The 27,899-nt window shown below is 43.9% G+C and overlaps 1 protein-coding gene across 1 annotated transcript in view; it reads right to left on the bottom strand.

Moving 5' to 3' along the window:
- The window catches only part of LOC118577732 (calreticulin-like), a 33,538-nt gene that overhangs the window by 1,301 nt on the left and 4,338 nt on the right, over positions 1–27,899 (bottom strand). The window contains exons 2-8 of the mRNA XM_036178361.1: positions 15,901–16,002; positions 12,485–12,688; positions 8,994–9,088; positions 8,241–8,450; positions 7,665–7,778; positions 6,598–6,741; positions 2,279–2,371 (exon numbers count right to left, since the gene is read on the bottom strand). Coding sequence (XP_036034254.1) covers positions 2,279–2,371; positions 6,598–6,741; positions 7,665–7,778; positions 8,241–8,450; positions 8,994–9,088; positions 12,485–12,688; positions 15,901–16,002 — 962 coding nt within the window. The remainder of the gene's footprint in view (positions 1–2,278; positions 2,372–6,597; positions 6,742–7,664; positions 7,779–8,240; positions 8,451–8,993; positions 9,089–12,484; positions 12,689–15,900; positions 16,003–27,899) is intronic.

Genomic DNA, 27,899 nt, shown 5'->3' with positions numbered 1-27,899 from the left:
AGGCCAGCCTGTTCTACAAAATGAGTTCCAGGACAGGCTCCAAAGCTACATAGAGAAACCCTGTATTGAAAAAGCAAAACAAAAAACCAAAAACGTAAAATGAAATAAAATAAAGTGGGCTGGAAAGAGGCCCGGGCAACGGAAGGTTCTGGACCAAGCCTGACCACCTGTTTGATCCCTGGGACTCCTCTAGGAGAAGGCATTGTCCTCTGACTTCCACACACATGTGCATGCACTTACACATGAAATAAATGTAATAAAAAAACTTTTAAATAAAATTATTTCAAAAATGAAAAAATACTAAAATAAAATGAATCCAGATTCATCATGTATTTAGTTGATGCTTATGCCATCGCTCAGCACAGGCTACACGACATTTGTGTGTCATTTGTATTCCTCACAGTGACAAGTAATGTTGCTCATCCTCACTTTCTACATGAGGGAGTCTGATGTTTGGATTTCTTTCTTATTTATTCATTTGCTTATTTTACCCTTGAAGCAGAGTGTTCCCATATAGTCCAGAATGACCTTGAATGCTTTCTTTTTTCTTTAAATTTTTTTTTTTTTTGAGACAGGGTCTCTCTATATTGCCCTAGCTGTCCTGGAACTCACTATGTAGACCAGGCTGGGCTTGAACTCACAGAGATCCGTTGCAGTGCTGGGATCAAAGGTGTGTACCACCATGCCCAGCTCTGGAAGTCCTTCTTAGTCCTTCCACCTCCGCCTCCTCCTGGTAGTTCTGCAGTGTTTGGTATACCATCACAACCAGATCATGTGGACTTCCTATATTTTGTTCTCTCCAGACTGAATACAAGCCCCATAAGATAGAAATGTCTCAATTTTATTTCATGGCTATATTCCTAACGACTGCCGTGGTGAACAGGCTCTTACCAAGTATTTGTCAAGTGATTGTATGGTTTAATAGATTTCATGTATTGAACACATGCTAGATGTTAGGAACTTAGAAGATAGTTGCTATCATTTTTTCCTAATTGATAGATAAGGAAAGTTAAATAAATTGACCAAGTTCATATAACTAGTCAAGGATGGAGCCTGGATTTGAACCTGAGCAGTCTACCTAGAAAGCTCATGCTCTTTACTAATATATGATAATGACACAACATCGGTATTAGAAGCCTGGGGAGTAGTTCAGTAATGGAGTGACTCCAGTATGAACAAATCTCTAGGTGAGATCTCTAGTATCACAAGATAAAGATGATAATATTGAATTAAAACAAGACAAAACTAGATTAAAGAGTATTTTTAAAGCTGAGCACGGGGTCAGCAAGATAGCCCAGTGAGTAAAGGCAAATGCTGCCAAGCCTCACAGCTTCAGTTAGATCTGTTGGGAGTCAGGCTGGTGCCAAAGACCTGTAATCTCAACTCCTTGGGAGGCTAAAGACAAAAGACACATGTTCAAGGCCAGCCTTGGCTACAGCGAGAGTTGAGGGCCAGCCTGGGTAACTTTGTGAGACCCTGTCTTAAAATAAGAAGTAAAACAAGTTCCAGTAATACAGTTCGGTGGTAGAACAATGGCCTAGCACACCTGTCCCTAGAAACACGTACGGCTTTTACCTTTTATGTGGGCACTGGGAATCCGAACTCTGATCCTCATGCTTACACAGCAAATGCTTTATCAATGGAGCCATTTCTTCAGCTCAGGGCAGGGGCAGGCAGGCTGCTGATTTTGCTTTTCCCTTCTGTGTCTGTGCTTTGCTGGTTACCTAGGTTTCCTGCTGAATTATTAAGCCCTGACTATAAACCTACTTGGATTGACCTTCCTGTAGGACCAGGACATCTGGATGCAGGACGTCTTCCTCAGGAAGCCATTGTCCCGAATATCACTCCACACATTAAATAGTTTTGGGAAGGGAGGAGCTGGTAAACAGCACTACCATGTCCTCTGGTTTCCACATCATCTTAGGCAGACTGAGTGGCTCCCTCTAATGGCACACTGAGAAAAGGAACATGGGTTCTGGGTTCAGGCTTCAACTCAACAAGTCAAAGGTTGTGTGTGACCTTGGGCCATTTAGCCTCTGGGTCTCAGTTTCCATACCTAAGAAATGGAATAATACCGATTTTGCGAGGAGGTGGCCTTAGGGGCCAAGTAAGATACATTTTGAAAAGTGCTCAGAGTGACAAGTCAAAGATGTCCAATGAATGTGAGTTCTCTGTCTCTCAAGGCCATGTGAACAGAATTAGGATAATGATTGTGAGTCCTGATTTTGCAAATGGCAGAAATCAGACATCTGGAATTCAGGGTGGAAAAACACCTCACCTTTCTTAATCCCCAGGTCATATTTCCAACCTCTTCAGCAAACTCTTCATCATTTGTTAGAAGGAAATTGTCAAAGATGCTGCCTGATTTCACCTGTTGAAATGAAAACCGTGAGATTATTACAACTAGGTTCCTAGGGGGCTGGAGACATGGCTCATAAACATGAGGACCTGAGTCTGGATCCCTATCATGGTGGAAAAAATGTATGGCTATGAGGATGCTTTACAACCCCAGTGCTGTCTGGGGCAGAGACAGGAGGATTACTGGGGCTTATTGGCTGCCAGCCTAGCTCCAGGTTCAGTGAGAGACCCTGTCCCGAGAGAATAAGGTAGAACAGGACACCTGATGTTCTCCTCTAGCCATGGGTGTCTGCACTCACATACACACATGCATATAAACTCTCTCTCTCACTCACAAAAAGGCTTTGGCCGTATTTATTTGTTCTTTATGTGTGTGCCTACTTCAGTTTATGTTCACCACATGAATAATGAAGGAAGGCTGGAAGAGTGTATCAAATCCCCTGGAATTAAAGTTACAGACTGTTGTGAACCACCATATGGGTGCTGTTAACAAAACTAGGGTCCTCTGCAAGAGCAGTAAATGCTCATAACCACTGAGCAGTCTTTCCAAGCCCTTTCTCTATTTTCTTAAAATAATATGCTAAGAAGCCGTGTATAGTGGTGTATGTCTGTAATCCCAGCACATGGAAGGTAGAGGCAAGGGGATCAGGGTTTCATGTCCCTTCACACTTTTTATGTAATAGTACATGAAACCCTGTCATAAAATCAAAACAAGACAAAAGTTTAGTATTTGTGTGTAAAAGATTAAACCATGCTCTATAATAGTTTCAGTGTTTAGTTCATGACAAAGGAATAGAAAGGAGCACAAGACATACAGTTAAACAGACCAGCTCAGCTACATTCTAGTTTTATGACATTAAGCAAGTCTCTCAATCCACTGAGTTATTCTCTCACAGGTAAATCAAGGAAGCCGGGTATGATGGGCCATGCCCATAATCCCAGGACTGGGGAGATAAAGCAGAATAATCAGGAGTTCAGGGTCATATTCCACTACATAGTGAGTGTGAGATCAACCAGGGCTACTGAGACCCTGTTGATAATGATGATGAGGATGAAGATGAGGAAGATGATGATGATGATGATGATGATGATGATGAATGTGGTATATATTCCTTTGATCCCAACACTTAGAAGGTAGAGGCAGGTGACAGGCAGATCCCTGTCATGTCAAGGCTAGCCAGGTCTAGATAGTGAGTTCCAGCCTAGCCAGCGTATGACATTGCAAAACCATCATCATCATCATCATCATAATTATCATAGTAATGTGAATCATGGAAAATAATAATCTCTGATGGTAGTGTTATGAAAATTAGAACTAATGTATTTAAAGCACAATGCCTAGCAAATGTCATTCAATAGATGAGAAAGATTTTTATAACTTTTCAGTATCTGGATTATTTCAAAGGACCAAAAGGTGGCCAATCTGTGATTTTTGTATGCTGATTAAATCATTGCTAAGATAGGCACAGTGGTGCACACCTTTAATCCCATACTTGGGAGGCAGAGGTAGGTGGATCTCTGTGAATTTGAGGCCAGCCTGGTCTACATTGTGAATTCCAGGATATCCAGAGCTACATAGTGAGACCCTGTCTCAAAAAAACAAAAATAAAATAAAATAAATCATTGTTAATTTCACTCCAACAGCTGTGTGAGCAAGAAAAAGTTCTCCAGTATGAGGATTATGTGCGTCTCCTCTCTGTTTTATAAAGCTCTGTCCTGCTGTTTTGTAACCCAAAGCCCATATATGTTTTTTACATTTTTGTTCTTAATAAGAAAGGCCTTTTATTTAGCTTACATCATTCCACTGATGCTGCTTCCTACAGAAAACTGACAAATAGACACTGGAGAGCAGAATTTTTAGTTTGCTCTGAGTTATTTACTTTTAAATTGGCTCGTAAAATTCCCTTTGCAACTGTGAGATTTTTCTGACCTTTGGGATTTTTTCCTTTTGAGTAGTCTACAGTCTCACTTAGAAAACTGCCCGTTTGTTGGCTTGCCCATCTCGCCTCCTGCAAAGAGTGCTCCTTACCTCCCTGTTTTCTTCAGTGACCTCTTGCTCCCTCTCTCCTTCCCTCCCTCTCTCCCTCCCTCCCTCCATCAAACTCCCAGCCATCCCTGCTTCCTAACCGCATGGTCTTATGTTCACTTTGATCTATTCATCTCCCATCTGTGCTTATAAGTTTGTATCGGCATAATGCAAATAGAAGGAAACACACTTCTTCCCCTGCTGTATTCACATCATTAAGAGCAAAGAACATGTGAGAGAGAGCTGCATTCAATTGTAAAATACAGTCTTAAAGATGTTTCAACAAGTTCATTCACTGGAAGCTACTGGTTTTCCTGTGCCATTCCTCTTGGATCATAGAGTGGAAAGAGTAGGGGCTAGAGAGACGGCACTGGGTAAAGTGCTTACAAGGACCTGAGTTTGGATCCCCAGCTTCTATGCAAAACCAGGCATCATGGCCTAAGCCTGTAATCCCAACCCAGGGGAACAGAGATAGGTGGACTCACTAGATAGCCATTTTGGATAAAACAGCAAGATCCAGGCTCAGTAAGAAACCCAGTCTCAAAAGTAAAATGGGACAGGTGGTGGTGGTGCATGCCTTTAGTCCTAGCACTCGAGAGGCAGAAACAAGCAGATCTCAGTGAATTTGAGGCCAGCCTGATCTACAAAGTGAGTTCCAGGATGGCCAGGACAAGCGAAACCCTGTCTTGAAAAAAAACAAGTAAGATGGACAAATGATTGAGGAAGAATGTCCAGATGTCAACCTCTGGCCTATACATGGGCTAGAGTACCATACATACAGGGATATAGGGTATGTATGTTAGTTTGTGTTACTATCCCTTCAAAGATCATATGGAGTCCTAGATGAAGACAATGTTTGTTTTCTGCTGTCTCCTCCCAGCTTCAGCGCTGACCCCAGAATGCAATCACTTACCAGTAGGGGGAAAAGTAATGGACTGGGTTTGAAGGCACCAGAATAGGAAAGAGGAAGTGTCAGGGCCTAGGCTGTTCATCTGGGACAGAGGCAGGATAAAGACGGTGATTGGGATGGCAGAGCATCTTGGCCTGGAAACTCATGGCTAGAGGGGGCAGGTCAAGAAGACGGGCTGTCTCTGTGCTTAATCCCTTGACTTTTCCTCTAAGATGTAAGGATTCTGTGGCTAACTGGATGTTCTTGGTTAGCTGAGTGAAGAGGAGTATGACCTGGGAGTCAGGCCTAACCAGAAATTGTAAGGGAAAAAAAAAAAAAAAAAGTCTGTGAGGATGATGTCAGCATTATGCAGAGTTATCTCACACACACACACACACACACACACACACACACACACACACATACACACTAAATGTAATTTTTTAAGGAAACAGTATGCACATTAATATGTTTTTATATATTTATATGATATAGAAAGTTCTGGTTTATTTAAAAGGAGCAACCTTAAAAAAAAGGAGAGATAGCAACATGATTTGTGTTTTGTATCCATGCTCTTCAGATAAACCAGGAAGGAAAGAAATATCTGTGTCCCTTCCTTCTCCCCTGCCCTTCTGAACCCCGGCCTGGCATCTGGTAGTGACTTCATTCCATTTCTATGTTGACCTCCTGAAGTCAGAAAACCGAGAAAATGGGGAAAAAAAATAAAGCAGAAAATGAACAGAGAAGCTAAGAAAGTAAAACATGGGGGCCCTTGTTCCAGAAGCTTTGGTGACTGAACAGTTAGAGGTGGAGACAAGAGGATCAGAAGTTCAAGGTTATCTCAACTGCATAGCCAGTTGGAGGGAGGCCAGTCTAGACTACACGAGACCTTATCACAAAACAAAACAACCAAACAAATCATGTAAGATCAACAAAGGCATCAAAAAGTATTAGTAGCACATGGAGTCGGTCTGATGAACAAAGACTTGCTCAGGCCCAAGTGTTCTGCTTATCTTACCAGATGCATATCTTCAGGAAATTTATTTAACTTTTCTGAGTCTCCTTTTGATGTTGAGAAACAGATATGCAGTGAAAATTAAATATGCAAAGTATTTAATACAGTGGTGTATAGGAGGGACTAAGTAAATTTTGGCTCTTATGATTCTGAAGATAAATATAATTACTCCCATTTTAAAGATGAGAGCTTTGAGGTTTAAAAAGATCAAGATTTATTCAAGTCTGTAACTTCCAGGCCGGGGCTGCTTCTACTTTGTGAGAGCTACAAGGACTGTTGGTCAGGGGCTGTGAGCCCAGAGTACTTTACCTGCCAAAGATCCAGGCCAAGGACGCTGATGTTATAATAGTGACAAATGGTGGGGTCAGGCCTGTATTTGGGGTTGTCTATCTCTGGGTGAATCCACTCCCCCTGATAATTGGGATTGTCAATGATCCGAGGTTTCCATTGTCCCTAAACAGAGAACCAAGAGTGGACATGTCAGTAATCATTTCCCAGTCTTCTAATATCATGCAATTAAAAAGCATCAATCAGTTCACAAGCAGTTGTGTAGCAGATTCTTAGAACTTTCCCTTTCTTCGAGTAAAGGCACAGACTCTTCCCAGTTCCCTGTTCCACCTACTGGGAGTGAAATGGCATGGCAGGAGCCTCTTCTGGCCTGGCCCTCTCTCTGAGAAGGCACATTCATGAGGTTAAGAAAACACAACTTCTTGGAGAACATTGTCTAAGTCTCTTGGTACTTGGGGCTGTCCTTGTTCCTCTGTGTGGCACAGGAAACTGTGGCCAGATAAAATGCCTGCTCCAGTCAGTTTTATTGCTGGACCATTTGTCTGCTGACTCCTTCAGTCCTTGCTTCTGACATGACCTCAGGAGTTGACCTTTAAAAACCCTCTATCCCCCAAATACCTTGGACTCTTGGGGATCCTACTCTTTGCCTTTCTGGCCTGCTTCTAAGACACTGGATTCCTGAGCCCGAGACCACTTCCTATTTGTATCTTGTTCCTTTAACTGGCCGCTTTTCCCCACTCTGGACAAGCTCCTTGCCCAAGCCTTCCTGAACCATTACCTTAGTGCTGGCTTTACCAGCCCCTCTCCCCCTTGCAAACAGGAAGAGGCTGAGAACAGGCCTCTGATGTGGCCACTGTCCTGTTTGGAGTGAAGATCTCAGAACTTCTGCTTTGTTTTTACTTTGTTTTCAGACAAGGTCTTGCAGTACAGGCCAGCCTGACCTTGAACTTGCAATCCTCCTGCCTCAACCTTCTGAGGGCTAGGATTACAGGCCTGTAGGTTAGAAATTTTATTTTCTAAGTTAGAATTGACATCTCTCCCATCTGATTTCTCTGTATACATTTTTATTGAAAAGAGAGGCCTCTTACCTTGTACTTGACATTTGGTATCAGGGGCCCTTCCCACACCCCATCCATTGCCTCATTCCAGTCATCCGGCTTCTTGGCCTCTGGGTCTGGAATGAACTCAGAGTCCTCCCAATCCTAAAACAGAATGTTCCTTCATGAAGATGGTGACATGATCTGGGAGGAAACTGGGGACTCAAGTGCATACAGGGGGAAGTGGTTCCCTACCCACCCTGCCCTCTCGATCTGCTGTGAGATGGCCCAGGGCAGGAGAGAAAGGGCCTTTATGGACCCCAGGGGTCACCATCATTCTGACCTTGGGTACTTCAACCTCACCTCAGATGGGTATTATCCTTGTCTCTGACCTCATCCTGCTCTCTGTAGTGGGAGCTGCTGCTATGGTTTGAATGTGGTTTGCTTCTATACAGTCTTCCCCTTGAGTCTTGCTACCTTGAGCATGCCTGCTAGACCTGGCTTGAACTCATACCCTTATTTTCTCATGGCACCAACCTCCCAGACACTTGACTTAATCGTCTGCCCTAATGTCCTGACTATACCTTCTTCTCCCTGAATCAGCTTCCCAGCTAAACGCCCTCTGACCTCGGGTTTCTTATCTTCAGGGTCCTCTATTTGCAGCCGTTCGTCCCATTTCCTAGGTTTCCTGGCATAGGGGTCTTTTATTTTCCTGGGAGGCAAGAAGTCCCAGTCATCTTCCAGGCCCCCAGTTGTCACCTTCTCATTGTCAATTTTGACCTCATAAGTCGCATTAGGGCGAAGGATCAGAGTGTACAGGTGAGTGTCTTTATTGATCTGTAAAGGGAATGGGTGATATTTCAGTTCCATTCAGGACATTGTCATCTCTGGCACTGTGTTGCCTGAATGTCCTCTCCCACATACTTATAAACACTTTACCACATTCCTTTTCCCTTCCTCTAGTTAGTACACCCACAGGGATTCTAGGCTCACCCCGCTGGTGCATACTCCTGTGGTCTCGCTCCCGTGGTCCTCCATCTTGTAGCCCCTACTCTTCTGAAGCTTGATCATTCTGTCTGTTCTATTAAACTGTGAGCTTCTCAACAGCAGGGGTCATACATGATTTCTTTATCATGTCTAAGCATCCAAGCTGAGACTTGCCCCAGAGGAGGACTCAGAACATCCAGCCCCATGTTACAAGGCTGGTCAGGACGGCCTAGCTACAATACAAGATCCCTAATGCCCCCGGCCTTATGGGCTTTTCTAGACTCTATTCCTGCCGTTCTCTGTACAACAGCTGTTATCAGCCCTCAGGCTGTGCCTCAGTTTCTTGGGTCTCTTTGGCTTTGCTCTAGGCTGAGGATTAATCCACATACTCACCCTGCACTTAAGGGTCTTGTTGTTCTCATGGTATTTCCCTTGGTGATAAAGGATGACCTGTAGTCTGTTATTGCCAAAGCCACAGATGTCCGGGCCTGGAAATTAAACCCCAAAGTGTGATTTCACATCTATTTCAGGCAGCATGCCCAGTCTGAGGCCAAGACCCAAGACGGATACAGCCTGTGTATCACTCAGTATTTCCAGAAAGAAACAGATGCCACACTCAAAGTCAGGATTATTTCAGACGGATGTAATGAAAGGGATTATTTACAAAGGGAGAGGCGAGATGTTGAGAGAAGGAAAGGTATAGCACTGCCCTGGGCTAGCAGCAGCAAAGGGGAGAGAGTACCAGGCCAGAAGAGAGGCTGGGGCAGGCATAGCAGGAGAGATGCAGGCTTTCAGTTGAGAGATACAACTCAAAAATTCCTCTAATCTCCTGCCAGGGTCCCACTGGCCAAGCCCACTGGAAACCCCTCTTAAGCCAGGAGTTTCGAACATGTCACTTAATTCTGACAAATAAGCATGACCACCTCCACTTTAGATGGGTGTGGTTCAGAAAAGCCAAGGAGCTTGCCCACAGTCAAGAGCTGGTAAGATGCCTTGCTAGAATTCAAAGCCATTCCTACCTAGTAACAGCCTGAGAGCTCCTCTGCTTTGTGCTAATTCTAGTGAGGAGTGTGGCTTGGAGCTGAGGAGCCCAGAGTTCCGAGACTCTCAGGCTGCTGCTGTCTACTCACAACTCACAAAGGACTTCTCAGCCCGTCAGCTACTATCAAGTGTGAAACACCCTCACACACACAACATGTATACATCCAACACAACACACAACACACACTCACAGTCATACAACACACACTCACAGTCATGCACACAGGGCATTTACACTGTACTCTACCCACACTGGTCTTCTCCCTACTTATTTACCACGCACTTGAATTTCATGCCTGAGCTTTAATACATGTTGTTGATCTTGCTCTCCTTACATGCTCTCCTCTTCCTCCTATTAAAATCAAACTCACAGCCGGGCGGTGGTGGCGCATGCATTTAATCCCAGCACTTGGGAGGCAGAGTCAGGCGGATCTATGTGAGTTCAAGGCCAGCCTGGGCTACCAAGTGAGTTCCAGGAAAGGCGTAAAGGTACACAGAGAAACCCTGTCTCGAAAAACCAAAAATAAAATAAAATCAAACTCACTCTTTAAAGAACAGTTAATGCCTCCACCAAAAGGCCCCCAGTTGTACTAAATCATACTGTCTCTTAGGATCTCATGGTGCCTCATCAATACCTTTTTTCCCAAAAAAAAAAAAAAAAAAAAAAAAAAAAACAACCAAAAACCAAAAAACCTTTTTAAAGATACTGTGTAGCCTTGGCTGTCTCACCAGCCAAATGAAAGATGAAGTCCCTGGGACTCAATCAAGCACCCCATAGTCAACACGGGCATTCAAGGGGTCACGTTTGGTGTGAGGCTCTGAGGTATATATACCTCCAAGCCTCTAGGAGCTCACAGCCTAGGGAGAGAGATTCCATATAACCTTGGGGAGAAGGTGGGGACAAGCAGTAAAGGGTGGGTTGCCTGGCCTAGCACATGAGATGGGAACAGAGGTGATGAACGCAGGTGAGGGACTGTGTGTTCAGGTGATATGCAGACAAGGCTGGCCTCACATTCTTAGCAATCTTCCTGCTTCTGCCTCTGTGTACTGGCATGTAGCATCACACTTGGTTCAATAGCTTTTTTAAATTAAAAAAAAATCCCCCCCCTTCCCGAGACAAAGTTTCTCTATATAACAGTCCTGGCTGTCCTGGAACTCGCTCTGTAGACCAGGCTGGCCTCGAACTTACAGAGATCCCCCTGCCTCTGCCTCCCGAGTGCTGGGATGAAAGATATACACTACCACCGCCCGGCTAAATTAAATGTTTATGTTTATCTTAAGTGTGTGTTTTGCCCGTGTATATGTCTATGTACCACTTATGTGCCTGGTACCAATGGAGGTCAGACAAGGGAGCTGGATCCTCTGGAACTGGGGATGGTTGTGAGCTGCTGTGTAAGTGCTGAGAATCAAACCCAGATCCTCTTGACAAGCTGCCAGTGCTCTGCTGCTCTGTCCAGCCATCTCTCCAGCCTGTCTCAATTCTTTGTTAAAAATGTAGATTTCATTCTGCTTTTTAAAAAGATATTCAGCTGCCTGAAGGCAGAAGATGCAGGCTTTATAGACAGACTGACTCAAATCCTGGTTTTCTACTATCTTGAGCAAATTTCTTACCTTTATTCCCTCATCTGCAAAATGGGAAGAGTAATACACGGTGCAGACTCCGAAGAAAATAGAAAGATGCTGAGCAGACACACTTTACACACCCTGAGTGTTACATTCTGCATAAGAGACAGACTGAAAGCAGGTATGGAGACTTGCACCTATGATCTGAACACTAGGGGGGCTGAAGCAGGAGGATCACTGTGGGTTTGAAGCCAATTTGGGTTACATAGTGAGACCTTGTAAGGAAGGAGTGTGAGATTTTTCCCCTCTACTTCTTAGGGTTTTTTTTTTTAAAGATTTTATTTATTTATTATGTATACAGTGTTCTGCCTGCATATATGCCTACAGGCCAGAAGAGGGCCAGATCTCATTATAGATGGTTGTGAGCCACCATGTGGTTGCTGGGAATTGAACTCAGGACCTCTGGAAGACCAGTCAGTACTCTTATCCTCTGAGCCATCTCTCCAGCCCCAGTGTGAGATTTAATGAAAAAAAAAAAAAAGAAAGAAAGAAAAAGGATGCAGATTTTAAAAGGGGCAATGAAGCTGAAAAAATAATTTGAAAAAGAATGAGTACCGCAGGGGAAAGGGGGGACAGGGAAGGGGAGGGTGGAAAGGGGAGGGGGCAAGTGCTAGCTGAGGCTTCCAGAGGAAGGAAGTGTCTAAAGAGAATTAAGGGAATGTTAATGCCTGCTGTCCAGCACAATCTTCTCACTGACTTTGTACAAAAACATCTGGTCTAGTCCACGTTCTTCATCTGTGCTTCAGAAGCTGGAATGCTTGATTTTTGCTGGTTTTTCAATATCAACAATGTTGAAACTGGGCTCAAGATTGGTTGGAGCTAAAAGCTGGATTGCCTCAAGAATGCCTAGTTACATACATAGACTACAAATGCCCCATTCGGGACATTCACAGATGCTTACAGAATGTCATTTCTCTGACCCTGGCTGTCTGTCTCTTCTCTGAGGCAGAGCACAGTGCCTTGCTGTAGGTCTATATCTCCATGTACTACAGACTTGCCAGTACCAAGTACTTGCACACCTCTTTGGTCTATTTATATCAACATTTGGGTTTAGAGATGCCCCTTTTCAGGTCTCTGGAGAGTCCTACTGCACAAGGGACATGCAGCTATCAAATTACAAACTGTCTGTCACAGGTCTCTCTGAGTCTTTTCAACCATCACAGTGGTTCTCATCCAAACCCCACGGGGCTGAGAGCAGCGATGTAATATGGGGAGCTTACCGAACATGATGTAATACTGAGACTCCGAGTGCATGTCCTCCTGGTTCAGTGTGGCAGGAAAGAGTTTGACATACCCACCGCCGCAATCGATGCCTTGCTCATGCTTTACTGAAAACTGAACCACCAAGGTCTCATTCACATTGCTGAATGGCTTAAACCTGGTGGAAAGGGCGTAGAACTTGGCATCCTCAGTGGTCTGAAGACCTGGTAACAGAGAGAAAGTGCAAAGGCTTCAGGCTGAAGTTCCCCAAAAATACCTAGAGAGACCTAGCCCTTGACTTAACCAAGCTCTAGTATTTCCTCACACATTATGGTGGGTCAGGCGCTGTGTAAGGAGCATTATAATATTATCTCATCTCAGCCTCTGAACAGCCCTGAAAAGTGGGCACTATGCCCATTTAATAAGTTAGGAGGCTGAGTCACAGGGAGGAGACATGAAGCCACATGGCATGGAAGTAACCTAACTGGAATTTTAAGCCACATTGATGCATTCCTTTGCATCCTGTTATCACTTATTTTCTAGAGACATTTCAGCATCATTCCACAGCTTTATAAGTCAAGGCCCTGCTGTGTACAGTACAGTAGAAAGGAGCCCAGAATGAACTCAGATAAAATAGTAACTGTTGTTGCTATTGTTCACTGAATATTTTAATCACTAATTAATTTATCTCTTTTGTAAAAATTGTGTGTGTGTGTGTGTGTGTGTGTGTGTGTATGTGTGTGTGTGTGTGTTTTGCAGGCACATATGTACATGTTTCTGAATACTCAGAGGCCAGAGGAAGATGCCAGGTGTTCTGCTCTATTACTCTCTGCCTTATTCCTTTGAGACAGGGTCTCCCACTGAACCTGGAGCTAACAGCCAGTAAATCCCAGTGATTCTCCCGTCTCTGCCCCAACACTAACACCAGGGTTACATGAGTACACAGCTATCCCAGCCTTGTATATGGGTCCAAGGGGGTCTTATTTATTTATTTTATGTGTTTTGTCTGGACATATGTCTGTGTACTACATGCATGTAATGCCTGCAGATGACAGAAAAGGGCAATGGATCCCATGGGACTGGAGTTCACGGATGGTTCCGAGGTGCCATGTGGGTGCTGGAAACCTGGGTCCTCTGGAAGAACAGCCAGCCACTGCTGAGTCCTATCTCCAGCCCGGGTTCTAGGGATCTGAACACAGGTCTTCTTTCTTGTTCAGCATGACACAATGTCATCTCCCCAGCCCTTTACCATTTAACTCTACAGATGGTTTCTTCATTCTCACGTGTTTGTATACTTAACCCTCCCAGTAACAACTGAAGGTGAGCTATACCAGAGTCCTCACTTTGTCATGAAGTCATTGAACCTGTTTCACATGACAGTGGTCATCAATTGGTTGTCATTCCAGAGCCCCGACCTCCAGTGAATATCAGAGCTGCCAGGGCCCCCAGAGCTTTTCTAGGTTGACCATCTGAAGCCATCACATGGGAAGTTCCTTGCTAAGGATCACACCATCACAAATGACGGACATGTGGAAATGCTCAATGAGCAAGTGTTCAATGAAGCTGGATGTGGCAGCATACACCTGTATCCCAACCTTTGGGAGGTGGAGGCAGGGGGACAGGTAGTCCAAGCCCAACTTGAGCTATATAAGATCTGGTCTTAAAAATCAAGAACAAGCTGGGTGGTGGTGGTGCATGCCTTTAACCCCACCACTCAGGAGGCAGAGACAGGCAGATCTCTGTGAGTCTGAGGCCAGCCTGGGCTACAGAGCTAGTAAAGCTACATAAAGAAACCCTGTCTCAAAAACAAACAAACAAAAAAATCAACCACAACAAAAAACATGCCAAATGACAAGAAGGAGCACAGGGTCTGATTCACTGAGACAAAGGTCTCAAGCATTTCTTATACACCAGGCTCTGTGGTGAACACTTTCACATCTGACATCATGCTGGGAGCTGTTTGCATGGTGAAGAGTATTCCTACTTCTTTTAAGGCCTCCAAGGGGCTAGAAGAGCCAGGAAGGGAGGAACAGACAGATGGCAGAAGATCACACTTTGAGACTCTGCCCTGCCACACTCTGCTATATAAACCAACCCCCTCCTCTCAATCTCACTGTGACCCGAGTGTCCTTCCAGACAACCAGAGTCTAATGGGCTGCCGAGTACGGTATGCAGGAGGGTCAGCCGAGGAGCCAAACAGTGAAGGGATGTGTGGCTGTGCAGACTGCCTGTACTGGAGTACCAAGACCTGGGGGTCTCATGAGATGCTCAGTCTCCAGTTCTCTGTCCTCTAAAAACCGTTTTCCACAGAGGATTCAAATGCGATTTTAAAATGCTCAAGCCAGTTCATAATTCTCTCCTTTAATAAATATGAAAATGAGATTCAGAACAGTAGCCAGATGGAGGAAGATGGGAAATCACTCCAGGGGATGATCAATGAGCTCTATTTATAGAACAAAAGCTTTCTCAGACCAAGAACCCATGCCCACAGTCCCTGTCCTCAGAGCTCACCCTTCCTCCACGACATTATTTGGCCCTTACAAAGGCTCTGTCTGGAGAGCATGGCAGGTGAAGGTTATCCTCATCTCAAATCAACAGTCTGAGAAGCAAAAAGACATGCTCCAGCCAGACAGCTAGTCTGTCAGTCCCAGGTCCATCTGCTCTCCACCACACAAAGCTGTTCTAGAAGGAATGACATTCAGGTGCTTTCTTGTTGTTTGTTGTTGTTGTTGTTTTGTTTGTTTTTTGTTTTGTTTTGTTTTTTTACAAGTGCAGAAGGCTACTTGTAAAATCCTAGGAGTCTGGGAGAAACAGCACACATTAGTGGTAATAGTGGTAATGGACACAGTCCCTGGAGTCAGAGCCAGAGTCAGATCCCAGCTGTTCTCTCAGCTGTGTGATATATAGCCTTGGGCAACTATCAACAAAAGAAAAAAAGGTCTTTGAGGCGCCTCTGCAAAACTGGGAAGACAATAATAACCACCACATGAAAATGTTAGGTGGATGAATGGGATAATGTGTGAAGGATTAGTTTAAAATGTTTATTACTCAGTTACAGGGCATAATAAATTTTGTGGAGAGTCCATCCTTTTTTACTTACTGTTTTGTTTGTTTTGTTTTGTTTTGGTGTGTGTGTGTGTGTGTGTGTGTGTGTGTGTGTGTGTGTGTGTGTGACAGGATCTTACTCTGTAATCCAGGATGTCCTGGAACTCATCATTTAGCCCAAACTGGCTACAAACCCATGGCTATCCTCCTGCCTCAACCTCCTGAGTACAGGGATTACAGGCATTCACTACCGTGTTCAGCTCCATTTACTCTTTTATTCTATTTTATTTTTTAGGTAAGAGAAATGAGTTGGCAATCACCGATAAAAACCACTGGGTAAAAGTCCTGCTCTTCCCAGTCCACCAACACATTCCTGAATTCCAGGACTTACCTTTATCTCTTTCTTTATCTTGATAAAATTTCCCTGCAGTAAGCTGGAATTTACCATAATCTGACTGGTGTTTAGATTGTACCCATCGTTTTGTCCATCCATCTACGGGGTAAAGGAGAGAGAGAACACACATTCACGTGAATTCAGTTTGGGTGCTAATTAAGCCCTCTGGGAAGAATGACAGTGGAACAGAGGGTGACTCAGAATACTCCTGAAATCATGCTCACCACACAGTACCCGGAACTCACTCTTCATGTCTTGACATGAAGAGCTGCTCAAACGCCAAGCAGCTGGGCCACTTTTCCATCAGCACCTCCTTCGTGACAGTTAAGTCTTTAAAATCGCCACGGGAAGGCACAGTTGGAGGGCATGAAACGTTTACCAAGCCCTTACACGCATTTATGCTGGGTAAGGGAAGACAATAAAACCTGCTCTCTAAGGAAAGAGACCCGCAAAGACATTGTGTGCTTCTTGAGTTAGCTATAATGGTCATGAACAGTTTCTACTTACTCCTGTTCTGTTGCTTAAACTTTTCAGACTCCCTCTTGCAGTTCTAAGATGCTGATAAATGTATTTTGCTTTGGCGTAGATGGCATGCAGACAAAGAAGCATTCTTTTGAGGACCTGGCTTTCCATCCAAACACTCAGTGTCTTTCTAATTTTTTTTTTTTCCCTCAGAGTTGCTGACTCCTACTTCCTGGGCCCAATCATAGTCCCAGAGTCACAGAACAATTTGGCAGCTTGTGATAGACAAGGCTTTGAGGGCAGCCTTTATTTCAGCCCCTCCCTGCCTCGGAATGGAGTTTCCCAACACTCATTGCCTGGTAGGTAAGGGCAATGCAGTTCATCTTCCTGTGAAAACCTCACATCAGCATACATCCAGCAGGAACACCAGGAGCTGGTGGTGTCAGTTCCTCTATTCAAGGCCCAAGTCTGATGACTCAATTGCTTCTCAGGAAACCCAGGGGTTTGGTCTCATGTAGTCCAGGCTGACTTTGAACTCCTGATCCTTATGACTCTGCTTCCTAAATACTGGGATTCCAAACTGTAACACCACACTCAGCTTGCTCTCTCTCTCTCTCTCTCTCTCTGTGTGTGTGTGTGTGTGTGTGTGTGTGTGTGTGTGTGCAGGTGGTTGGGTAAGTGCAGTTATATGCACACATTGCACTTGCACGTGTGTTTATTTACTGTCAGATGTCAACCTCAGGTGTCCTGACTCAGGTGCTGTTCTCCTTGCTTTTTTTTTTTTCTTTTTTTTCTTTTTTTAGGTATGAGTACTCTGTCTGCATGATAGAGAGAGCTTCAGATCCCATTATAGATGGTTGTGAGCCACCATGTGGTTGCTGGGAATTGAACTCAGGAACTTGAGAAGAACTGCCCCCTCTCCTTGCTTTTTGAGACAGACTTTCTCACTGTAACCCGGGTCTTGCTGATTAGGCTAGACTGGAGAGTCATCAAGCCCAGGAACCCTCTTGTCTCCGCCTCCCAGTGCTGTATTAACAAGTACATTCACTGAGGATTAAACTCATGTCATCATAAATTATGGCAAGCACTTTACTGACTGAGCATTCTGCTGACTCTAACCCTTTAGTGGCAGGATTTCACTATGCAGCCCTGGCTGGCCTTAAAACTTATAATGATCCTCCTGTCTCAGATTCTTGAGGGCTGGGATTACAAGAACACAACCAGTACTATACAGTAGGATATGGGATTACAAGCACACACTACCAGGACTATACAGTGGGAACCTATTTCAAAAATGAGAGAGAGAGAGGAGAGAGCTCCAAAATACATTGTTATGGTATAATGCCTATTTTGAATTAGCAGCACTTTAAAAAGAGCTGGAATTCAGCAGTTAAGAGCACCTGCTGTTTTTGCAGAGGACCTGGGTTCAATTCCCAACAACCACATGGCAGCTCACAACTATCTGTAACTCCAGTCCCAGGGGATCCAATGTCCTCTTCTGACCTCTATGAATACTGCATGCATGTGGTACAGAGACATACATGCAGGCAAAACACCCATACACATAAAATAAGTAACCAAAGAAAAAAACAGGAGAATAAGTGCAAGATCAGTCTGATCTCCTTCTCTTTCTTAAAAGCACGAATGCCATTTCCGTGTGGACAGTGTCTTCTCTATACCAAAGGAAAGTTCTTATTATCAAGGACAGCAAGCTGAAGCTGAGGGAGTTTGTACACACAGACCTTGATACAGTAATCTTTATCCTCTTGATTACCCCTATACCGACTTGCTTTCCAACTCCAAGCTCACCTCGCCACGGTCCACCACTTACTACTACTTTTCCAGTTCAGTGCATGTGATTGGTGTTATAACGTCTTCATTGGTGTTGTGATTGGTGCTATAACGTCTTCATTGATGTTGTGATTGGTGCTATAACGTCTTCATTGGTGTTGTTGAAGGTTTGTTTTATTCTTGATGTTTCATGTAACCCAGACTAGCCTCAAACTCGAATTACCTTGAACTTCCGATGCTCCTGTCTCAGACTCCTGAGTGCTGGGCTCTCAGGCATACGCCATCCTACCTAGCTTTCCACTGGTTCTTCATTTCTTAGGACTCCTGTATTACTATACTTTAAAAAATGTATCTGCATTAACCTTTTAAAGACACTTACATACTTAATGCATGTGCTGGTTAGTCACAAACCAGAGTCACCTGGGAAGAGGGAACCTCAACTGAAGAATCGCCTCCATCCAACTGGCCTGTGGGCATGTCTGAGTCGGGGCATTTTCTTGATTAATAACAGATCCAGGAAGACACAGCCCACTGTGGGCACTGCCACCCTGAGCAGGTGATCTTGGGCTGTATAAGAAAGCAAGCCAAGCAAGCCATGGAGAGTGACTCAGTAAGCATCTTCACAGTCTCTGCTTCAGGTTCCTGCCTTGACTTCCTCCATGATTGACAGTAACCTATAAGCCAAATAAACGCTTTCCTCCAGAAGGTGTTTTGGTCATAGTGGGTTTTTTTTGGGTGGGGTGGGGGATGGTTTTGAGACAGGGTTTCTCTATGTAGCCCTGGCTATCCTGGAGCCCACTCTGTAGTCCAGGCTGGCCTCAAACTCAAGATCTGCCTGCCTCCTGAGTGCTGGGATTATAGGCGTGCTCTACCACTGCCTGGCTGGTCAAGGTGTCTTATCATAGCAACAGAAAGGAGGCTATGACAAGGATAAAAACATATTTAATAAATATATATGCTTCCCTGTTAATCTGTTTTATGTACGTTGATTGAATTCTCAGGTTGAGGAAAAACATTATAAAAACACCTAAAATTAAAAGGGAGCTGGGGGTGTTGCTCAGGGGCTGTGTTTTTGTTTGGCACAAGCCTGGCTTGATCCTCAGTTCCACAAGGCGCCAAACAAACAACAAATAAGTGAAAAATCCAGAGGGGGAGAGATTAAAAGTCCTCCTCCCCAACACTTCCCAAAGTCTTCCTGTCTCTCTCAATGTCTCAGTGTTCAACAGGTCTCGGTGAACAATTTTATTACCCCATCTTAATAGAGAGAGGGGTCCCAGGAGTTTATTTCTGCAGGAAGTCGTCGTGGCTGGGGTGAAGTGGATCCTACTTCTCTGACCATAGTTAAGCCACTGAAGGATAACGGTTGATACAAAAGATGAAAGACAAATTTGAAAGTTAGTATATGTTAGGCCCTCATGTGGCTTTCTGAAAACTTCACTCCATATTCATAGCTGCTGCTGCTTCGTTATTTCCATTTGTACCTAGGGTGCTGGCTATTTTATGTCAGGTTGACACCACCAGAGTCATCTGAGAGAAGGGAGCTTCAATTGAGAAAATGCCTCCATAAGATCAGCTATAAGCAGACAAGCCTGTAGGGCATTTTCTTAATTAGTGATCTATGGAGGAGGGCCCAGCTCATTGTGGGTGGTGCCACCCGGGGGCTGGTGGTCTTGGGTTCTGAAAGAAAACAGGCTGAGCAAGCCATGATGAGCAAGCCAGTAAGCAACACCCCTCTGCATCAGCTCCTGCCTCCAGGTTCCTGCCCTGTTTGAGCTCCTGTCCTGGCTTCCTTTTGTGATGAACAGTGGTGTGAAAGCATAAGCCAAATAAACCCTTTCCTCCCCAAGTTGGTTTGGTCTATGATGTCTTATCACAACACCAGTAACCCTAACTAGGTCAGCTAGTAAGTGTTGTACTTAAGAGCTGATCACAAAGCTGTCTGATTTCAAAGCTGTCTTTCCTCTGGAGAGATAAAGAAAAGTGTTATGTAGAAAAAAATGCACTATAATAATAGCTACTAAAATAGATTTTTTAAATGAATGGTATTTAAGAAATAAAAAATAGCTACTACTTAGCAGCCGTATATCAGGCATTGTGTTGAAAGCTTTCCTTCCCTGCATTCTCATAATAGCCCCATGATAAATGTCCTATTTTTTCCCCTTAAAAATGAAGAAACTGAAACTCAGAATCTTGCTCAAGAGCTCAGTTTGTAAGAGAACAAGCCAGACTTGCATCCAGATCTGTGCAACAATGGGATCTGTACTTTTAGCCCTTAGATTATATAACTCCCCTTGGGGCCATGTAGGAGAAAAGCCCTTTATAACCTAAAAAGTGTGCAACAAGAAAAGGTAATCATGGCATTTTATAATTTGTGTGTAATTTGAATAATGTCTATCTTTCCCATGTTCTATAATTACTGTGTTGACGGTTATGTGTATCCCAGTATTTAATATGGAATAAACTGCCCCAACTCATTGCTGAATGAATGAAGAGATGCGTGGTCATGTCTTTTGTCTAAGCTGTAAGATTCTCAACCTTCCAAATGGAGGAATGGTTTTATTCATTCACTTGACAAATGTTAACTGAGCCCAACAAACATGTAGAAAGAATTGTACAGTGTTGGCCTTTGACTCCATGGTAGAAGAGATTCAAACAGAATTCCAAGGTTCTCAACCTTATTTTGCAAGGTGGAGACTATTGATACAAATCACACCTGGCACAATTTGAGTTGTATCAAAATAAGGAGCTTCTCTTGGGGGCTGGAAAGATGGTCAACGGTTCAGAGCACTTACTGCTCTTACAGAGGACCCACGCTTGTTGCCCAGCATCCACGTAGTGGTTCACAACCATTTATAACTCCAGTTCCAGAGGATCTGATGCCTCTTCTGACTCTGAGGGCTTTTCACACATGTGGTGCACATACATACATACACCAAGACATATACACATGAACCAAAAGAAATATTTCTAAAAATAATAGCTTCTCCTTAGGAAAATAGTGTCATATAATTAATAAAGTCCCACATTAATACATCATGTTTTTCTTCTTAATCTTTAATATATTAATATCAGAAAAGGCTCAGGATAGAATGACTAACTGGTCATTTACTCTTACTTTTACATATTACACATAGGGAAATGGAGGCCTAGAGACAGAAGTGACCTGTTCACCGACACTTAGTTATCAGTTGTAGATCTGATACTAGAACCAAGTCTTCCTCAAACATTTATTGAATATTCACTTTGAACCAGGCACCTGGCACTCAGACAGGAGTCTGACCAGGCCCCTTCAGAGACCTATGAACCTCTGGGGGTTCAGGAAGTCTGGTGGAAGAGACATTCCTGTAAGCAGCTGAGCAGTAGACAGACAAGTAAAGCACCTGAGCACATGCTAATGGAATTCTGCAAACTGTAGGCTGCTCAGCACCAGAGAGAGCATAACTGAAGAGATGAAATGGCAGAAAGGTGAGGCATGGGTGTTCCAAACAGAAAGGCTGCATGTGAGAAGCCCGGAGTGGGAGAGGATGCAGGGGAGAGCAGTGTGTTAGTCAAGGGGGGAGGCTGCCAGCTCTTCCACCTGCTAAATCCTCCCTTTAAATCTGCTAAATATTTATCTCCAGAGAGCACTCTAACAAAAAGTAATGTGTTCAGGAGCTGGCACATCTAACTGATAAATCTTCCCCAAGCCTGAATTTATCCCATATCTCCACCTTCGAAAGATTGGGTTTGGGGACTCATCACTGCCACCAGCTTCAGAAATATTTTTACTTCTTTGAGACTCAGTTTTCCATCTATAGAACAGTATTATCTAACTCACAGAGTTTCTGGAAGAATGAAAAGAATTGGCATGCAACACTGGGATAGGTTCAGAAAACTACTGGAGGTTGTATCTGTGTACAAATATATACATACATGTAAGAAAGATATATAACTGCTTGGTGGTGGTGGTGCACACCTTTAATCCCAGCACTCGGGAGGCAGAGGAAGGCGGATCTCTGTGAGTTCAAGGCCAGTCTGGTCTCCAAATTGAGTTCCAGGAAAGGCGCAAAGCTACACAGAAAAACTCTGTCTTGAAAAACCAAAAGAAGGAAAGAAAGATATATAACAATTACAATGACGTAGCACTAGAGGTATATATAACATTAGTGGCAAAGAAATATAAATACCTTTGATTTGAAGGTAAACATTGCTCTTTTCCCAGTGGGGACAAAAAGATCCATTAGAAGCTTGCATAATTAGATAAATGTACTTATTTTTCAATATTGTTAAATTGTATCTTTAGAGAATTTTCTAGATAACCTCTTTTTCCCTCCCTCCCTCTCTTCCCGTGTGTGTGAGTGTGTGTGTATGTGTATGTGTGTATGTGTATGTGTGTGTGTGTATATGTGTATGTGTGTGTGTGTGTGTGTGTATGTGTATGTGTGTGTGTATGTGTGTGTGTGTGTGAGTGTGAACATGCCCCATGTACACGTGGAGATCAGAGGACAACTTGCAGGAACCGGTTCTCTCTTTCCACCGTGTGGGTCCTGGGGACCGAACTCAGGTGCTCGGCCTTGGTGGCAAGCTCTTCACCTGCAGAGCCATTTGGCCCCTACTTGTTTGTTTCTTAAAACGCAACTTTTACCCTACAGCATCTTTAGACTCTCAGAAGAACTTCAAGGATATTCCCGAGAGTTGCTGTGTGCCCTGCACCACTTTCCCGACTGTTCACATTCCTGTGCTTGATTTCCCATAGCTGTGTTGAACCACGATGAGCTAAGAGCTGTGTTTATATTTGGACTTCCTTTGTTTTTAAGTAATAATCTTTTTCTGGTCTAGGATGCCACTCAGGATGTCACACTACGTTTAGTTAACTGTGCCTCAGTTGGCGCCTCTGCTTAGTGATCATGTCCCCGATTTCTCCTGTTTGAGGACTTTCACTTTGAGGAACACACAGACTCTTGGTAGAATGTCCTTCAGGTAGCGTGTCTCTGATACTCTTGGGGTTAGATGGGGCTTATAGGTTTAGGGAAGGAAGGCCAGAGGTCAAGTGTCATTGTCCTCTAGTCACTGTTACCATGATGGTTGATACTGGTCAAGTTCACTCAGCTATCTCTACAGTGGTAAGGACTCCTGGTGTTGATGTTCTATCTGGGGTTGTAACTCGAGGCTAAATTATTTATTTTGTTGCTCCAAGGTCTTTCTCCTCAGATGCACTTTCCATTGGCTTCTGGCTCTCTGGAAAGCTCCTACCATGTCCTTACTTTCGAGGAAGTATAAAAATGCTAAGATAAATCTTGTATATTCCCTTCCCAGACCCTAGAATTAACCATCTCTGTAAAGAGTGCTAGCTAGCAGCCCTTTAGTGGCAAATGATATTATAAAGCCACAGTGTGAATGCATTTTTAAAAGTGTTTTATTTTTATGTATGTGAGAGAGAAAGACAGAGGGACAGAGAGAGAGAGAGACAGAGACAGAGACAGAGAGAGATTGTGCATGTGGAGGCTCTCAGAGATAGATGTCAGGAGTCTAGACAATTGCTTCTCCACTTTCCTTTTTGTGCAGCCCTGGCTGGCTTGACACTTGCTATGTATGCTTGACTGAGCCTTGACCCAAAGCAGGCCTCTGCATCCGAAGTGCTAGGGTTAAAGGCATACATCGCCACACCTGGCCGCCGCCTCATTTTTTCTGACAGGATCGCTCACGGAACCTGGAACTCACTGGATCAGCTAGACTGACTGGCCAGTGAGTCCTCTCAGTGCTAGCATGACAGGTGCCCACCACCATGCCCATCTTTTCTCTGAAACGTGGGTCCTGGAGATCATAACTCAGGTACTGGGGTTGCCATAGCAAGCACTTCATCCACTGAGCATCGCCCTGGCCCTCAAGTGTTTTAATTAAAGCATCACATTTGTTTTTTTTGAAGTGGATAACCAGAAATGTATAGTTTAATGAGTGTGTGTGTGTGTGTGTGTGTGTGTGTGTGTGTGTGTGAGTTTTGTGCTGGGGATTACTTCCAAGTCATCACACATTCCAGGCAAGTGCTCTGACATTGAACCATGCCCTCAACCTCATTTAATGATTTCTTTTTCCATGCTGGAGATTGAATACATATAAATACTAATTGGAACTTAAAGAGAGAAACTTTAAGGCAAATTACTCGGATGATTGGGATTATAATTGGTAAATGACATAATAATTCCAAATAATTTTCAGTTCACCCTATTCTTACATCCTTTACTCTGTTTCATTTTGTTTTTAAATGAAATAATCAGGCCAGAAAGATCATACTGAACAAGAAGAGAGGTGGGAGCAGCTTCATCTCTTTTTTTGGTGTGTGTTTATGTATGTATGATGTATGTAGCTGTTTGTGTGTAAATGTGCATGCATATGTGTGCACACTACTTTTGAAACAGGGTCTCTCACTAAACATAGAACTCATGAATTCAGCTAGGCAGACTGGCCAATGAGCTCCAGAGATATGCCTGACTCTAGACCATCCCTGCCCCTCATTCTGGGGTTTACAGACACATGCTGCTGTACCCAGATTTACATTGTTTCTGGGGACCCAAGCTCTGGTCCTCATGCATGCTTGCACAACAAATACCTTACTAAGTGAGCAGACTGGCCAGACCCTCTACCTTTGTCCTAGGTTTTGTGTTTTTGTTTGTTTTGTCAACTTGACACAAGCTAGGTTATCTGGGAAGAGGAACCTCAACCTCAAGAAAATGCCTCTGTAAGATTGGCCTGAAGGCAAGCCAATGGGGCATTTTCTTAGTCAGGAATTGATGTGAGAGGGCCCAGCCCACTGTGGGTGATGCCACCCCTGGCCTGGTGGCCCTGGGGAGTTTGAGAAAGCAAACTGAACAAGCTATAAGCAGCATCCCTCCACAGCCTCTGCCCCAGTTCCTGCCTTGAGTTCCTGTCCTGACTTCTAATAATGGACTGTGATGTTTAAGTGTAAGATGGAATAAACCCCTCCCCCACAAGTTTCTAATGATCTTGGCATTTTCGCTCAGCAATAGATATCTAAGACAACTTTCTTTTTTAAACAAATTTCCTCCTTTCTTTCCTGTACTGACTCACTTGTTTATAAGGCAATATGTACTGTGCAATAAAGAGAATCAAGTCCCTTCCTCCATGGAATTTATATGCTGATTGAAGAGTAAGATGACCCAGTTTAACAAAAGAATGTAGCGACACAATATGCAATCTACAATAGCATGGAAATGATCATTTTAGGAACAAAATTAAAGAGTGCTAAGGTAGGCTTGGGGTAGAGCAGCCAGCCTCTGTGCTGAGATGACATTTGATCAAGTGACTGACGAGCATGAGGCACATTCTCGGTAGCGGGCTGCTCAGGTAGAAACCACAGAGTAGAAATGTGAATGGGAGCAGTTCCTCAGTGCACCAGAGCACATCTCCATCCAGTCTTCACCGCAGCCCCCAGGAAGTCAGGATGGCCACCTCTGTCTTTGCAAACTCAGACAAGTAAGTGGGCCAGGGACTTGGCTCAGTTTCAGAGAACTTGCTTAGCATATGCAAGACTCTGGGTTTGATTTCACACACACACATACACACTAGGTTTAAAAAGAAAAGAAAAAATCAGTGAGATTAATATATTATACAAGGTCACCACTGAGCAAATGGCAGAATCAGAACATGAAGTCCCATATGTCCAAGGCCCCACTCTTCCCGCCTCATCCCTTCGTCCTCCAGAGAGATCCTCACCATCCGTTTGTACTTGAGCTCTGGAAAGGCCAGCTGGACCAAGTCCCTTTGGTTTGGGCATCTATCCAGGGCAATTCTTCCCCAAGCTCAGCATGTCCAAGTGTCCCTGATTCACAGATGGTCTCAATTGCTTATCAGTCGGAGGCCTGAGCAGCAGGGTGTTCCTCAGCCCTGCTGGGCTGTCCCTAGTGTGTCCATGCCAGCTGGGTACAAAGGCCCTTTGTGTCAGAATGTCTCTCCTGCCAAGTTTTCACAGACAAGTCTGAGAGCGAACAGAATTAACATTCACACGCACACTCATACCTTGTGACTCCTGCATCATTCAGACACTCATTGGAATTCCAGTTTCCATCCTCCAGATTCTGTAACTTTACAATGGTGGTTGCTGTGGCCATTGGTTTTCCCCTCATATCTGTTTGTGTTGTTGATATGATGGTTCTCCCATTTTCTCTGTTAGCCTTCCTGTCTATGGTAATGTGCCAGTTCCTGGGAAAGTCTGGGTTTCCACATGCTCCTGTTGTCTCAGAGGGCATTGGTATTATTGTCTGCTGGCCACCAGACACTTGGCTGCTTTCAACAGTGACCCCCAAATGCTTTATGAAGGAACAAGACCTGGGACTGACAAGAAACTCTGCCACTGACGCATTGTGGAACTTTGGGAAAATGACCTTACCTCTCTGGGGCGCAATTTCCCCATCTGTACAAAGGAGGGTGCCTTCTGAGGCATCACACCCTCTCAGGACTGTGATGCTCTATGGCCAGGATACTTCAAGGGATCAGCAGAAAGCAAGGATCTATATCTGTCTCAATTCCCTTCAAAGATTTTGACATGGCATGCCCCTCCTCTTATCTCAGTTCACATGAGGAGAGAGAGGAGAGCATTTGAATTAGATGTTGTCTCTGGCCCTTTTGGTTTGACATTAAAAGCATCTAAGATTTACCTTCAGTGAGGTTGCCAAGGGGTTGGGGATTTAGCTCAGTGGTAGAGTGCTTGCCCTGGGTTCGATCCTCAGCTCCAAAAAAAAAAAAAAAAAAAGGTTGCCAAGCTAGAAAGCCTTCAACTTACTTGGCTCATGTGGGTGGAAGCAGTGGAAGAGAGCCAAATTAAATCATATGGTCCTGGATTCAAATTCCACATTTGCCATTTTAATAGCCAGGTGACCTCAGACGGCCTATTCTGCTTCTTTTGGTTTTGGGAAGATGAACAACTACTTTGTAGAGGTGAACTGAGATTTGGACTATGTACAGCATCACGTCTAGGGAACCTTGTTAGTTGCTATTGCTTGAGCCATCAAATACAGCTTAGCAGGGCAGGAGTGGGGGGTGGGGGGAAATGTACGAAATTCAGATCCAAGAAAAAATGGAATGACAGAACAGATATTTTGTTTAATTTTTTCTTTCCTTTGGTGATTTTTTTTTCTCTTTTAGGATCTTATGTAGCCCAGACTCACCTTGAACTTGCTAAATAGATGAGACTAGCTTTGAACTTATCGTCTTTCCTCTACCTACTCAGTGAAGGGATCACAGGCATTTTGCTTTTTATAATTAAAATCATAACATAAGTTTGTCATAGAAAAAAAATCAAGGGTAAAACCATCTGTCTGTCCTTTATTTACCATTTGCATTGTGGTATATTTTCTTCTATTAGCTTTCCTATGCATAGACATACATGACATAAGGACAAAATATACTTTACATACAGTTTTGTACATTTTTATATAACATGAGACCAAATATTTAAATATTTAGGCTAAAAGTTTTTCTGTAACATTAAAACTCTATATTATTTACTTATTTATTCATTTATTTGGGCCTCTGAGGCAGGGGCTTATGTAGCCTAGGTCCATCTCAAACTTGCTGTGTTTCCAAGGATACCTGGAACCCTTAAGCTTTCTATGTTCTCTTCCTAAGTGTTGGGATTGCAGGCAGGCACCAACACACTCAGCTTTCCCCATGCACTGACTGAGCACTTCCAGTGCACCAAGCCCTCAGTGAGGGGCAAATACTGTAGCTGAAGAGATGTAGTTCTGACC

Source organism: Onychomys torridus, chromosome 2 (assembly GCF_903995425.1).
Source record: "Onychomys torridus chromosome 2, mOncTor1.1, whole genome shotgun sequence".
Lineage (NCBI taxonomy): Eukaryota > Metazoa > Chordata > Mammalia > Rodentia > Cricetidae > Onychomys > Onychomys torridus.
The sequence above is the reverse complement of the archived record's forward strand: the minus strand, read 5'-3'. Positions and strand labels throughout refer to the sequence as shown.